This window comes from Phaseolus vulgaris, chromosome 4 (assembly GCF_000499845.2).
Source record: "Phaseolus vulgaris cultivar G19833 chromosome 4, P. vulgaris v2.0, whole genome shotgun sequence".
NCBI classification, from domain to species: Eukaryota; Viridiplantae; Streptophyta; class Magnoliopsida; order Fabales; family Fabaceae; genus Phaseolus; species Phaseolus vulgaris.
The window spans coordinates 4,861,683-4,878,117 of record NC_023756.2 but is presented as its reverse complement, the minus strand read 5'-3'; the positions used below and the strand labels follow the sequence as shown (position 1 = coordinate 4,878,117).

Sequence of the window (16,435 nt, the reverse complement as noted above, 5' to 3'; positions counted from 1 at the left end):
AATTTTAAAATATATTTTACAATAATATAAAAAAAAGAAAATTAACACACAAGAATAATATTCTGAACCCTACAGTGTCCAATACAACACCTTTTGAAACCCTATCACAAGAGAGAACCTTCATCCCTCTTATCAAGAAAAAAAATCAACACAAAAAAAATAAAATGGAAGAAGATCATGTGAAATTTCAACTTATAATTATAAAGACACATAATAGTAATTTTCAAGGAGGTAAGAATATCAAACTATGATCTTAATTCAAAGATCATTGATTAATAATTCAAAAAGGTGTTTTCCAGAATGCAAAGTTTTTTTTGGAATGTTTTTCAAAATTTCATATATTGTAACTTTTAAACAAATTTGTATTTAAAAGAGTAAAAACCTTAGCTTTGGAGGTTTGATAGTTTTAGCAAACTAAAAATTGTTTTTTGATAACCTAAAAAAAGTTTTATGAAGTTGCACAACTTTTTAGTTGGCTATTAAAGCACTATTTTAGTCAATTAATATCACTTAAAGATGACCTTTAAGTAATTTTAGTTTATTAAAAGTATATTTTAATCAATTTGAACATAATTAACTTTATTTCTTAAAATGCTTAACTGATTTTAGTGCACAAATTCATTACAAGGTTGAGTTCAATTTTTGACCCTTTAAAAAGAACATATTTCGATCCAATTTAATTTGAATTCAATGATAAATCAGGTCCAACTACAAATTTGAACCTCTTCTGACGGTTCATATATATATATATAATATTAATTTTATTAATGTTATTTTATTATGTATTTTAATTGCTATGCTATTTTATTGAATCTTTTCCCCCTCACTTTTTTTTGGTATTTAGATGCTCTTTCAATTTTAATTTAATTAAACATTTTATCCATGAATTATCATTATTTTATTACTCAATTTTTGTTTTCATATATTATGCCACCTAATATTTTTTTTTTTTATATATTATCAACGTATTTTTAAACACTCTATAAAAGTTATGATAAATTGAAGCTTTTCTTAGAGAAGCGTGAATATACATGTTTGAGAAATCAATAAAAAATATATAAAAAATAAAAACATATTATTAAAATGTAATAAATAAATAAATAGGAAACAAACACGAGTGAGCATATTCTCCTATAAATAATACGAAAGGTTCCTTGCGTATGCTTCCTCCTTCTCTCTCTCGGCTTTGCTTCTATTCCTTCTTCGAAATCTGCAGCATCGAGCTATTCATGAACGCTTCTCTTCTTTGCTGAAGCAATGGCCTCTTCCGATATTAATTGGGACAGGTTTTCTCACTTTCTCCATTTTTTGTAATTTCACGCTTTTATTAGTTCTGTTCGAGTGTGGATTGCAACTATCGCATGAACAATTAAAGATAATGAACTGAAATTGAATTCAAGAAATACAAATGATATGCACTAATAACTGTTTGAAGTAATGCCTACTAGCAGAAATGTAGTGTTAGCCGTTTATGTTTGCTCGATTAGAAGATATTTGAACTAACAAGATTCTAGGTTGTGACGCTCTGCTTGTATTGTTGCTTTCATTTCCTATTCAGAGCTCAATGAATCTTTCATCTATGGAAATTTGATCTTCTTAGTGGATATTGAATATGCATTGAGTAAACCATCGATTTCACATCTAAACTATTGCTTTCTTTCTGTTTGAGATTTCGCATTTTAGATATATGACTAAACAGAGTACATAAACGGATGCAAACCTTACCTTGGAAAGCGATTTTGTGAGTAATCCTTCAGTATTGGAGATTTCTAATACTTTCCTTAGTGATGCCCGAAGTTAAGAAAATGAAGCAAAATTACTTGAGTAGTCCTGAAGGTATTGGAAATCATGTCAAGTAGGCCTCCAAATATTAAACAATGCTTCAAATTGATCCTTCAATTTCACTATATTAAGTGGGGGCCAAACTGATGAATACTCAATACTTTAAGGATCACTTAAATAATTTGGTACTAGCAGGGAGAGAGGGTAATAACTGTAAGAAGAAATTGGTGATTTATTCTAGATATTTGGATTGGCTTGTTTGGAATATGTTTTATGGATGATGAATTTGATGTCTTGAAGCTTTATTTATTTGTTAAGTCCCACTAATTTTGTAGGCTAGATAAAACGAAGTTCTATGTCGTGGGAGCAGGACTCTTTACAGGTGTTACAGTAGCACTCTACCCGGTTTCTGTTGTGAAAACTAGGCTGCAGGTTGCTTCAAAGGATACTTTGGAGAGAAGTGCATTATCTGTTGTGAAAGGATTACTTAAAACGGATGGAATCCGTGGTTTGTATAAAGGATTTTTTACAGTCATGACTGGTACAATTCCTACCAGAATCATATTTCTTACTGCATTGGAGACGACAAAGGTGGCTTCCCTCAGGATGCTGGAGCCATTCAGACTATCTGAAACTACTCAAGCTGCCATATCAAATGGAGTTGCAGGCATGACATCATCACTTTTGGCACAAGCTGTGTTTGTTCCAGTTGATGTGGTATAATAATCTAATTCACCCAACCTCAGCTGCTGTGCACAAGTGTCAGTAGTTTTGTACTTGAAAGAATATACTCTTTTGGACTTACTGATGGCTGTATATGATGTTTACGCATTTGTATATTGTGGTATACATTCAAATACATCTTTTGTAAGTTAGTTATTTCGACAGTGCAAGCTGACCAACAATCTTTTAAGTTTGTTTTTAACTTTGCCAATTATTGAAGCTTGAATCCTGGTGTTCTTTGACATGTCTGTTGCAATTCAATTTTATTTTAGCTCTAGAAGTATTTTTGTACTTATTTTTGCATATGGCTTTATAAGTTGTATTTGATACATTTTTAAATTTAAACACTATTTTGTACACTTTTTTTATTTAGTTCTATAAACTCATGTATCAGAAAACTTGTAGGTTTGAAAGAAAGGTCTTTTAGTAATGTGTTTTATCAGCATACTTAGGGTGTTTTATTTTATTTTTCTCTTTATATAGTGTGCTTCTTTTAAAGGGTGCTAATGACATGTTTAGATAAACGAGAGCAAATATGTGTCCCGTTAATAAAACATGTCATTATCAGAAAAAATTTAAGGTTTGAAAGGAATGTTTTATAGTAATGTGTTTTATCAGCATACTTATGGTGTTTTATTTTGTTTTGTCCTTATATATTGTGCTTTTGTAAAAGGTTTGACATGTTTAGATGAACAAGAAAAAAGTGTTTTTATTATGTGTTTTTTTCTTTTCCTGTTGATAAAACATTTTTGTTTTATGGAAATATGTATAAATGAATCCTCAATAGAATATCTAGAAAATATTTCATATTATCATTAACTAATTATTATATGTTATAATGTTGTAGAGTATCTTAGATGATTTGTTAGAGGTGGTTTCCATATTTCTTTATCTACTTAAGTAGCTAGGACTGGGAACCTAATATTAGCTTGGCGCTTTGTATGTTTTATCATATCATAATACTGCATATTAACTTGATATCTTGTTATTCTTGATTTCCATTATCTCCTTTTCTCCATTCTTACCTAAGTAGTAGTATAATTGTACCAATTTTTATATGCTAACTACCTTTATATTGAATTATATTAAGGTTAGCCAAAAGCTGATGGTGCAAGGATACTCAGGCCATACCCAATATAGGGGGGGTTTAGATGTTGCTCGTAAGGTGTTAAGGTCTGATGGCATTAGGGGATTATATAGAGGATTTGGTCTATCTGTCATGACTTATGTTCCATCTAGTGCTGTATGGTGGGCAAGTTATGGCTCAAGTAAACACTACTTATGGAGGTGAGACATGGTAATGCTTGTTCTAGAGTCTTAAAGCTCTGTAATTGTCATATTACCTTTTCCTTTGTAATATGTTGTTTATCAAATGGTTAGAAAAACTGAAAATCTATAGAAAATCGTATATTTTAACCCTGGCATTTTTTTCCTTTTTAATGTTTAACCAACATCACTAGGTTACTACGCTATTAAAAATAATCGTGTATTGAAAGAGCCTCTAAATCCTTGCAATCTATCAATCAGTTAGGTTCTGATGTATCATCTATTTAGATGTTCATTACAATGAATACAGTGATTTTAAAATTAGCTCATTCAAGTTAAAGATGTGTAGATTTGTTGTAGTACAAGGACTTGGTAAAACTGAAAAAAATCTTTTAAAGATCCTTTAAGTTTGATGTTATCCTGGTCAGATAAATGTAAAGGAGTCAGTCTAGAAGCATTGAATTATGCTTTGCTCAACATCCATTTATATAAGTTTGGATAGTTGATTTCTACTGGACTTGGAGGACCTATCCAAACAAAAGCATAAGCTTAGTTTTTTTAAGCTATTTTAGATTGGTGAATTTTATCATTAACAGTGTAATGAATTCAGTAAAACACATAATACTGTTATTTCTTCATTACTAGTGAAGTATCTGATTTTTAATGATCATTATCACTGACTGCTTTGGCAGATTCTTGGGGGATAACTCCTGTGAGGAAGGCGCTCCTAGTCTACCAAGGATTATGTTAGTTCAGGCTACCGGAGGGATCATTGCTGGTGCTACTGCATCCTGCATTACAACCCCGTTGGATACAATCAAGACACGGTTACAGGTATCCATAACCTTGTTGAACACATTTCTTTCTAATGCACAAGTTCTCTGCATCCTTTGGTCATTACTGCAGTGTGAATGTTAATGCTTGTATTTGGTTATTAGATCTTTACTAATGATTTGGTTTTAAATGTAATGTGTTTGGTAAATTCACAAGAAACTTAAAAATGTCCCGTGCCATCCTTCATTTCTAGTGTGTTTGAATAAACAATTTTAACCTACATTTTATTATTTTTCATGTCTAATGTAAAGAGATGTGGAAGCTCTATAGAGTAGTTTCTGCGTCAAATGTGATCAGAGAATGTTCATTCATGTTAACAAATAATTTTTATACATGTGAATTACATATATGCTTGCCACTTGTCATCTATCACCCCAGCGCTTCATTAGATGGACCCAAGATAGCCAAATGGTTAAACCGTTCAACTTGTATGATGATGTGATACTTGATTTTTATCCCAAAATATTGTTGTATCTTACTAAATTGTGTTTTATACAGTTCGCCTTCTTCTTAATTAACCAAAATCCCTTTAATTCCAAAGTTTTTTTTTTTTCCATAAGCCAAGTTTAAAACTTACTCCTTCTGACTTAACTTGATTCTGTCATCTGTCTCAGAATATATGGAAATATCCAAAAATATGTTAATTATATATTAGAATATTTTAGATTATTTATCACTTATGACAAGTTTCCTTATTTAGTGGGTTATAATATTTTGCAAATTTTTTAAAAACTATGAAATGTATGAATTTTTGACAACCACAATCTTTTTGGTGATTGTTACTTATTTCAGAATATTTACTTTCTTTTTTTATATATCAGTTTGTTAGGATTTATATAATTTAAATTTATTTTAAAAAGTGTTGCCAATAATATAATAAATGTCACATATGATTGGTCATAACTGTCGTATATACGCTTCTGTTGTCCTTTATATTGTTACTGTTATTAATCTTTTATGTCCTTTATTATTGTTATTGTTGTTGTTTTCTTTTGACCTGTTTTAGTTTGAGAAAGATTGATGTGATACCCACTTTGCAAAGATAGTAATAGACGTATTGCTCCAGTATGTTTTGGTGATTGTAGAAGTTCTTATTCTTAGAAAAGATGAGAACGCAAAGGGGAAGATGGGAACATCATTAATATTGTGATTGAATCTCAATCATATTTATTTAATCTGTCACTGCCTACTAAATTTTCCTCACTCAATGGCTTGCACTATAGGTGACTGGACTTGAAAAGAGAATCTCTGTAAAACAAGTTGTTAAAGATTTGATTATTGAAGATGGTTGGAAAGGTTTATATAGAGGACTAGGTCCAAGGTTTTTCAGCATGTCAGCGTGGGGTACTTCAATGATTCTGGCTTATGAATATCTGAGTAAGTCTTGCTCTCTGATTTCTTCCTGTGTTTACAATCCTGTTTGTTTATTCTGGTTTGGTGTAGACTGTAGTTAAATATTGAAATTAACCCATTAATTTTGATTAACTCTAATTATCCTTGTTTTGGCAATTTATTGATTTTATTTGCTTCTATCTTATTTCTGAATTATGGTCAGGCTGTGTAGTTAGTTCTGTTGGTAATTTTTTGTGGTACTGCATATGATGTTAAGTAATGCATTGTATATGATGCATTTACATTTAAAGTTATATGCATCCAGAATAAGAATGATTCAATTTTACATTTAGTTGATCTCCTACCTTTCTATGGTGCATGCTGGGCTGCAAGTAGTGGGCTTACTGAAATTAACTATAACTAGAAAGATATCATGATAATTTTCACAAGGGATGATCATATTCTTAAGTCCCAGTTTTAAGAATCCTAAATCCTTGTGGAATATTTTCCTTGTGATAAGTTTTATTGTTTAGTCAAACCTTGAATCTTTATTTAAATTTATGGACACCACTCACTCAGTGAAGAATTGTGCAAATCAATTCATTGCATATTTTCCTCACTCATTGCATATTTTATGCCCATTTTGAAGATATTTTTTCATACCGAAGACTTGTTATTTGGCTTCTTTCATGATTTTGTCTGTTAAAAGAGTCTGGCACATTTTTAATCTTCCTGTATCGTAGTACCTATTCTTTAAGTAAATATTTTACTCATTTTGAAATCATTTCAATGTTTCTTCACTCAGAGCGCGTGTGTGCAAAAGATGAAGATGTGTAAACTGATCTAGTTTGAAATTGTCCAAGAATTTTGTCCCAATCTACTTCGCTGGACATTACTAGAAAAATCACAATGGCAATTGAGCATCAGTTTTACTGCTGGACATAACTAGTTAGCTTTTAAGCCTCATAACCAGTTACACATGCACCAGATTTTCTGCTTAAAAGGTTTTCAACTTTAAGCGGACAATTGAGCTAATTGATTTTCAAGTGATTAATCGTTAGGAACAAAAATATGGAAATTTTTGTACTAGAATTTTTTTTCCCATTCTTTTCGAAGACTAAATTGGATTAGTGTATTCTCTTCCAACATTCTATTGATAATGTACAATCAATTTTTTTTTCTGCTAGTTTGCCTCACTCCATCACTGCTTTTTCTTTATTTTATTTTTGCACCCTATCACTGGTCATTGTAATATGAGTGGAATTGGAATTTTTGAAGTGTTTAAGATATCTTTGAGTTTTCTTATTGAACTAGTCCTAGGAGGTACGTATGCATCGGTTTATTTATTTTTATTTTTATTTTAGGTTAGGAAATTAATTTGAAGCTATTATTATATTTTAATAGTTAATTATGTTTGTCTAAAAAATATTGGGATGAAATTGGGATATTTTGTGAAATATATGCATTTTACTTGAAGAAGAAACATTGTAATTTGTTTTATACAAGTTGAAGTTGAAGTTGTTATAATATCAAAACATATATTTGTTCTAAAGTCAACTATTATCATCAAACCTGCAATTTGACTTAAAACTACCAGTTAGATGTTTTTAGTGTAATTGTAATAGTTTTAAAATTATATTTTGATTTTGCAATGCAGAATAAATAGCATATTAAATAAATTTATGGGTTGTACAATTCGTTGTATTAGACCTTGACGTTCGTGATGTAAAACTAGTAGCAATATTAAATACAGACGGTTTATTATGCCATTTCATACCAAATTGAAAATATTTTTTTTATCCTTATTTTATTACCTTATATTTCGAATTATATAATTCAGAATTTAATCTCAGATTTGAAAATAGATTATATAATTTGAAATATATTTTTAAAAAATAGTATTTTGAGAGTAGTTTCTTTAAAAAAAGACTTTTGGATTACATAATCCAAAAGCTAATTTAGACTTCTGGATTACATAATCCATAATATTATAGAAGGACATTTTTAGAATATTAAAAGTTTATGGAGGTGGGAGAGGAATATGTGAAAGTGTAAGAAGAAATAGTCTTAAATAAATCATATATTTCGTAATATGAAAGAAAGAAATAAGTAAAAAAATACACAATCTTTAAGAAAATTTAAGGTTATGGGCTTACTTCAGTGAAGTTCACTCTATGTTAGCATCCATTTGTATGTCTATCCTATGACTCTTTAGAAGTTGACCAACCTCCTTTTAATTTGAATTCTACCTTCATACAATTTTTTTAACTTTAAAACAAGTAAGGATTAGTTTTGCATGACTAAGATAGTGGAAGATAATATGTTGAAGAGGTTTTGGGATTATAGATTCGAAAGTTTGATGTCTAATTGTTGGATGAAATTTTGTTTCATTTAACTGTGTAAATATAAGTTGTCCTTTGATTTGTTGAAATTAGGATAGATGTAAATATGATTTTCTAGTGTTGTGAAGTTGAATTTCAATTTCTAAATTGAAATGTTTTTCTAGTAATTGATAATCCATCTAGTTGCAAATATGGTAGATAATTTTACTATAAACACTTGGTATGAACAATGTTATGAATTATATATTATAGTTAATTCTTTCAAGTTAAAATGAGATCTATGATGTTTGATTGAGTTGTTTTGAACTTAAATACAATTTATATTAATAAGTTTCATACGAAAAGTGTAAATATACTATTGAAACGTTAATAAAAGCAAGAATAATAATGTGAGATGAGATATGAAGATAAAGTCAGTATATGTATAATGAAGAATAACTAAATTGGATGTTGAATATGAATCTATATTTGAAGCATGTATTTAAACAGAGAAAGCAAGTAAGGTTTTGAAGGACTATGTATGAGGATTCTATAATTAAATTTAGAACATGCTATAAAGATTGAATGATTGTATTCATCGAAAACAATGAAAAGTTATAAAATAGAAACATGTTGAGTCTGGATTTGAAGACAATAATGATATAATGACATGCTTGATCATAATTTGAATACAAGACTAGATTTGAGTGTTTTGGGATGCCAATCTATACATAAAAATCATAATAAATTGAAAGTCCTCATGTGGTGTTTACAATGTATAGATTTTGGAAAACTTCTTTGAAAACAAAATTTGTTGTAGAACTCAAAAGTTTTTTTTGTTGTTGTCAAGGAATAATATCTTTGATCAAGATTTACTCTGAACTTTGGAAATTGCTCAACGATACTAAAAAGAATGAAAAATATAAAAAAGGGTTAAAGAATCCCAAAAGGATTTCATACCTTCTTAATTGGAAAACATAATAAAACTTTGCCAAATAGAAATGAGAAAACCCTTACAAACAAAGGCTTTCAACACATAAGGAGGGATAAAATTTTCATGCACAAACCCTTGTTGTCCATCTCGTCATTCATCTACAATGCATAAATAAATCGAAGGGAAGAGGGAGGTGAGAGTGAAAATACAGAAAAATCAAGTATTTGGTATGTGTCTAAAGCAAATATAAGAGTATTGTGATAAATTTAGGAATTAAAGTATAAATAAGCAAACAATAGACATGAATACATTGATAATTTTAGTAGACGAAACCAAAAAAAAACTAAAAAATAAACGCATGTCTAGATAATAGGTATGAGTAAATTGGACATTTTTATAATAGTTTGTTTTCTTAGATATATAGTGGAAGGTAGTAAAATTTATCATGTGCATATGATTTATTTTATTTTATAATAATTTCAAAAAAAAGTCAAATCAACATCATAAAATTAGGATTTAGTTATTTAGACAACAAACTTTGAATGTGTTTAACATGTTATTTCAGTTAATTTATTGTTCATTTGACCAAAAGTCATATAAACCTATTCTGGCACTTGGTAACTGTAAATGTCCATCTTCTTTACAAAGCAATTTGTACCGATAGGCACCGGACGAACGCACGCGGTCGACCGACCGAACGCATAATAAATGTAAGGATATTTATGTAACAAGATAAGGTGGTTAAGATACACCTCCGAAGAATAAGGAATACGCATTTAAAGATATATTGATATTTATGTAACAAGATAAGGTGGTTAAGATACACCTCCGAAGAATAAGGAATACGCATTTAAAGATATATTCCCCGGGTATTCTGGAGCACAATTGGCAAAGACCTATCCATAACCACCCTGAGCCCAAAGGGGTAGAAAGCCCATTAGGTAATCCTATAAATACCGTGCTCAAGCCAGAGAAAGGTACGTTCTCACTCACTCACTAAACCACACTTAGAATCTCATACTCACTTGAGCGTCGGAGTGCCTTCGCAGGTACCCTCCCCCGCCCGACCGAAGGAGACACCAAGAAGGAACGACCGACCGAAGGAGAAGAAGATCGACACGTCAACAATTACACTACGTCAACCGACCGTGCCTGGGTCTCATCTCTCCACAACAGGTACAATTGGCGCCCACCGTGGGGCTCGAACCTCCTTCGCCCCTCAGCTAGGGGGACAAACTCCCCTTAGACCTCGACTGGGGGGCTTGTTCCCGTATGCCAATACAGTCCCACATCGTTCAGGAATCGAGGCCAAGGGCAGTTTATATACTCCCTTCACCCTTTGAGGCGCCTTTTAAGGACAAAACCGTGACGGAGCACCGACCTCCAAAGCGGACAATACCTCGAATGCGGTGATTGACCCTAGCGATGCTGTCCAACGACTTGAGGTCGGAACATTGGCGCCCACCGTGGGGCCGAGGCAAAGTTTCAATTTTTAAAGCTATAATGGTTGTAACAAGGAACAACAACGACGCCATGGCAGAACAGATGACCATGATTCAAACCCTCCAAACTCAGATGGAGGAACTGCGGCAAAAGGGGATGGACGATCGTCGTCAACACGAAGAGGATAGACACCGCCAAGAGGAAGAAATCGCCTTATTGAGAGAGCAGAACGCGCGACTCCAGCGACAGGTCGATAATCCTGAACGAGAAGGACAATCCCATGCAGCCGACCGAACCGCCTCTCGCATACCTACGCCGGCCGAAACCAATCCTGCTTCCAGAGCTGAAACAATCGAAAGAAAGTCAAGTAAAAGGGCTCATCCTTTTATAGACGAAATTATCGCTACTCCACTTCCTGACAAATGGAGGGGTCTCACCATAAAACTCTATGACGGCTCGACCGACCCAGATGAGCATTTAAATGTTTATAAAACACAGATGACCTTGTACACCACAGATAACAATGTGTGGTGTAAAGTTTTCCCAACGTCACTACAAGGAGAACCTCTTACTTGGTTTACAGAGCTGCCTCCGAACTCCATCGATGACTTTGACGTCCTAGCCGCAAAATTTTCTACCCAACATGCCACCAGCCGACCACATCATATGTCTTCCATGTCTCTCCTATCGGTGCAACAAGAGAAAGGTGAACCTCTTAGAACCTTTCTAGACAGGTTCAACAAAGCATGTATGAATATCCGAGGACTCAAACAGGACGTTGCATTACACCATTTGGTCTCGGCCATCCGGCCGGGTCGTTTTGCCGACAGTCTCATCAAGAAACCACCTCAAGACATGGAAGATCTCCGCACTCGAGCAACCAAATTCATGCAAATCGAAGAACACATCGACTATCACCAACGGTTCAAGGCCGTCGGATCCGGAGTCCTCAAAGATCAAATCCCGAGTAAGGAAAGAGAAATTGAAGCCGAACGGACCGTCCGAACCACTCAGAGGCCCGATCGGAATAGAGGAGGCCGTATGCCCAGATTCAACAGTTACACTCCTTTAACTGTTCCGCAGGGACGAGCCCTAGATGAAGCACTACAAACGGACTTAATCCCGACACTGAAGCGATATCAAACGCCACCGAATGCAGATACCGCTAAGCATTGTCAATACCATCGAAACTTCGGCCACACAACCGAAGGATGTCAGGCGTTGAAGGACAAAATCGAAGAGCTCATCCAGGCTGGCCATTTGCGACAATTCGTCAAGAGGACAAGGAATTCAAGATCCCCACCACGGAGTACCGACCGTCCATCCCGTGGTGTCGACCGGTCATACCATAACGATTACAAACGCCGAACTGACCATAGCCAAGCTTCGCGGAAACGCAGTGAAAGCCCCGTTCGGCGTACACGCGCCCGTAGCACAAGTCCCGACCGAAATGCCCGCCCACGCCAACGAGTTCGCGAAGTCATCAACATGATTGCTGGACCCGTTACCCTGGGCGAACCGAGCCACGAAGCAAATTATATAGCCGGAGGCTTTGCCGGTGGCGGGTGCTCAAATTCCGCCCGAAAGAAACATCTTCGAGACATCCAGTCCGCTCATGCCACTACGAGGAGGCGTCCACACATACCTCCGATTACTTTCACTGACGACGACTTCACAGCCATAGATCCAACCCAGGACGACCCTATGGTAATCACCGTGAAAATTGACAAGTTCGCAATTGCCAAAACTTTGGTAGACCAAGGAAGCTCGGTCGACATATTATACTGGGAAATCTTCAAGAAAATGCACATCCCAGAAGCAGACATTCAACCCTATAACGAACAAATCGTAGGGTTCTCAGGCGAACGGGTCGACACTAAGGGGTATATAGACTTATATACAACCTTTGGTGAAGAAGACGGTCTCCACAAAACAATAAACGTACGATATCTTCTGGTTAACGCCCAGACTTCCTACAACATCTTGCTCGGTCGTCCGTCCATCAACAGGTTAAAAGCCATTGTTTCCACCCCACACTTAGCCATGAAATTCCCTTCGGCAAATAACGACATTGCAACAATCCATGTCGATCAAAAAACCGCTAGAAAATGTTATGTCGCAAGTTTGAAAAATGAGCCAACTCGATGGCTCTACACAACCAATCCGGACGACCGACTCCCGCAAAAAAGAGGACGATCCCCGACCCGACATTCCGGACGACGCATGTCCCGTCGACAAATGATAGCCCTTGTTGATCTCGACCCTCGTATGGACGATCCCCGTATGGAGGCAGGAGAAGACTTGCATCCGTTCCCCCTTCGTGATGATCGCCACGCTACACATATCGGCACTTCACTAAAGTCGGACGACCAAATGGCCATTGGCACGACACTTGTTAAAAATGCCGACCTGTTCGCATGGACGGCCGCTGACATGCCTGGCGTAGACCCACAGGTAATCACTCACCGATTATCACTGTATAAAGAAGCTAGGCCAATAGCCCAAAAGAAAAGACATCTAGACGAAGAACGACGCCAAGCCGCACGTGACGAAGCCGATAAATTGTTACAAGCTGGATTCATTCAGAAAGCCCGCTACACCACATGGCTAGCCAACGTGGTTATGGTAAAGAAAGCGAACGGAAAATGGCGAATGTGCGTTGACTACACGGACCTCAATAAGGCATGCCCAAAAGACTCTTACCCTCTGCCTACCATTGATCGTCTTGTTGATGGGGCGGCCGGACATCACATCCTCAGCTTCCTTGATGCCTACTCAGGTTATAATCAAATCCAAATGCACCCGGCCGACCGAAAGAAGACAGCCTTCATGACTGATTCCGATAATTTCTACTATGAAGTTATGCCCTTCGGACTCAAAAATGTCGGGGCCACTTATCAAAGACTAATGGACCATGTATTCCATGACATAATCGGAATTATTTATGCCTCGTTCGGCATCAGAATTATCATTACTTTAACGTAATCGGAATTATTTATGTCTCGTTCGGCATCAGAATTATCATTACTTTAACGTAATCAGAATTATTTATGCCTCGTTCGGCATCAGAATTATCATTACTTTAACGTAATCGGAATTATTTATGCCTCGTTCGGCATCAGAATTATCATTAACGTAATCAGAATTATTTATGCCTCGTTCGGCATCAGAATTATTACTACTTTAACGTAATCGGAATTATTTATGCCTCGTTCGGCATCAGAATTATCATTACTTTAACGTAATCGGAATTATTTATGTCTCGTTCGGCATCAGAATTATCATTACTTTAACGTAATCAGAATTATTTATGCCTCTTTCGGCATCAGAATTATCATTACTTTAACGTAATCGGAATTATTTATGCCTCGTTCGGCATCAGAATTATCATTAACGTAATCAGAATTATTTATGCCTCGTTCGGCATCAGAATTATTACTACTTTAACGTAATCGGAATTATTTATGCCTCGTTTGGCATCAGAATTATCATTACTTTAACATAATCGGAATTATTTATGCCTCGTTCGGCATCAGAATTATCATTACTTTAACGTAATCAGAATTATTTATGCCTCGTTCGGCATCAGAATTATCATTAACGTAATCGGAATTATTTATGCCTCATTTGGCATCAGAATCATTACTTTAACGTAATCATAATTATTTATGCCTCGTTCGGCATCAGAATTATCATTACTTTAACGTAATCAGAATTATTTATGCCTCGTTCGGCATCAGAATTATCATTAACGTAATCAGAATTATTTATGCCTCGTTCGGCATCAGAATCATTACTTTAACGTAATCAGAATTATTTATGCCTCGTTCGGCATCAGAATTATCATTACTTTAACGTGATCGGAGCATAAAGCCACCTGTTGAAGACCCAGCCGGAAGTACTCCTCACTTATGCGGAGCATAAAGTCTTGGCATTTTTTCACTTCAGCTTTGAGGGCCTCCTCCCGGTCGGCCCCATCCTTCAATTGCACCTCAAACCCTCTTTTTTGCTCTTCACACGCCCTTACGGCCGCCCGCTCCTCCTCCAGTTGGCCTTTTAGCTTCTCGACCATCCCGGCCGATGCCTTTGAAGCTTGGTTTGCTTCCGTCACTTCCTTCTTCAAGCGAGGAACGGTGACGGTCGTAACTCTCTCAAGTTCCTCGATCACCGTTCGGCTCGCCACGAGCGCCCGACTTTGCAGTTCTAAAGTCTCCACCATCAACTTCGTTGTAGGGATGGTGGAGAGTAGGTGGGAAGCAATCTCCAAACCGGCCGTCAATAAATGCGAACGCTATTTATAGCATTCCTCTTCTTCCCTCAACCGTCAGATGCACATTCATCCTACGACCTCAGCCAGTCGGAAGTCGAACCGTCACTCGATCTCCACCGTCGGATCGATCTCTGTCCCATCCGACCAAAAGAGCACGTCCCGTCATTCCGTTACATTTAATGCCTGACACATCGAAATGCACAACAATCATTACGACTCTTCGGCTTTTATTCCCCTCGAGCCTGGGGGGCAAGTGTACCGATAGGCACCAGACGAACGCACGCGGCCGACCGACCGAACGCATAATAAATGTAAGGATATTTATGTAACAAGATAAAGTGGTTAAGATACACCTCCGAAGAATAAGGAATACGCATTTAAAGATATATTGATATTTATGTAACAAGATAAGGTGGTTAAGATACACCTCCGAAGAATAAGGAATACGCATTTAAAGATATATTCCCCGGGTATTCTGGAGCACAATTGGCAAAGACCTATCCATAACCACCCTGAGCCCAAAGGGGTAGAAAGCCCATTAGGTAATCCTATAAATACCGTGCTCAAGCCAGAGAAAGGTACGTTCTCACTCACTCACTAAACCACACTTAGAATCTCATACTCACTTGAGCGTCGGAGTGCCTTCGCAGGTACCCTCCCCCGCCCGACCGAAGGAGACTCCAAGAAGGAACGACCGACCGAAGGAGAAGAAGATCGACACGTCAACAATTACACTACGTCAACCGACCGTGCCTGGATCCCATCTCTCCACAACAGGTACACAATTCTTTGCCAAGAATGACACCAATTTTCCAGGTAGCTTACAAATCACAAAAAGACAATTCATGATAAAAAAAAAAATGCTCAATTTTCTTCAATCTAACAATAGATGAAATCTTGTTTGCTGAAAGCCCTCAGCAACTTACTCCTGCAGTGTCTTCAACTTTAAAACTAGGTTCAACATTATTTTAATTTATGTAAATAAGATAATATTTGTTTTTAGTCTAAAAAATATGCTTACTTATGAATGTTTCAGCAACCTATTATTTACTATCCTCATTTCTTTTCCAAACAAGAAACAAAAAGGATGGTATTTTTTTTTAGGAAGAACTAAAAGACACAATATTTTTTTAAAAATTAAAATGAAACATTTTATATTTATATATACTAAAAAGTATATTTAGCCTATCTAAAACATAGATTTGCTATGCATAATAAGGGTTTTTAACTAAATAGGTGATTTTTTTTAGATAAATTACCAATAAAAACATTTTAAAAATATCACTCATGACTAAGTCGTATCAACATGACATGACTTCATTGTGAAGAAGTTGTGTATGTGTCTAACACAAGTTTGAATTTGTAAAAGTGAATTGGTGTCAGTCTGACACGACTTTAATGTTGGAGAAAGAGCCATATTTAACCCACCCACACGACTTTGATTAATGTTAATCAATGTTTGTTTTATTTATTTAAATGAAGTTGTGCCAATATGTCACCACTTCAATTCAAAATCATATTACATTGAAG

The 16,435-nt window shown here is 35.4% G+C and overlaps 2 protein-coding genes across 2 annotated transcripts; both read left to right on the top strand.

Annotated features, from left to right (window-relative positions):
- The first annotated feature begins 1,115 nt into the window (after positions 1–1,115).
- Positions 1,116–7,123, top strand: LOC137837015 (uncharacterized). Its single transcript, XM_068645824.1, has 6 exons — positions 1,116–1,286; positions 2,118–2,499; positions 3,596–3,792; positions 4,464–4,605; positions 5,829–5,982; positions 6,743–7,123. The coding sequence occupies exons 1-6, from the start codon at positions 1,258–1,260 to the stop codon at positions 6,772–6,774; spliced, it is 936 nt and encodes a 311-aa protein (XP_068501925.1). The 5' UTR covers positions 1,116–1,257; the 3' UTR covers positions 6,775–7,123.
- A 3,572-nt stretch (positions 7,124–10,695) lies between these two features.
- On the top strand, positions 10,696–13,620 carry LOC137836858 (uncharacterized). The gene has a single exon (XM_068645622.1). The coding sequence runs from the start codon at positions 10,696–10,698 to the stop codon at positions 13,618–13,620; it is 2,925 nt and encodes a 974-aa protein (XP_068501723.1).
- The last annotated feature ends 2,815 nt before the right edge of the window (positions 13,621–16,435 follow it).

What these genes read in the sequence shown, in the direction of transcription:
- LOC137837015 (XM_068645824.1), top strand. Translation starts at nt 1,258, where the DNA reads ATGGCCTCTTCCGATATTAATTGGGACAG. An exon ending in TGTTTGTTCCAGTTGATGTG is followed by an intron (nt 2,500 to 3,595) that starts GTATAATAATCT and finishes AATTATATTAAG; the next exon opens with GTTAGCCAAAAGCTGATGGT. An exon ending in TCTGGCTTATGAATATCTGA is followed by an intron (nt 5,983 to 6,742) that starts GTAAGTCTTGCT and finishes TTCTTCACTCAG; the next exon opens with AGCGCGTGTGTGCAAAAGAT.
- LOC137836858 (XM_068645622.1), top strand. Translation starts at nt 10,696, where the DNA reads ATGGTTGTAACAAGGAACAACAACGACGCCATGGCAGAACAGATGACC.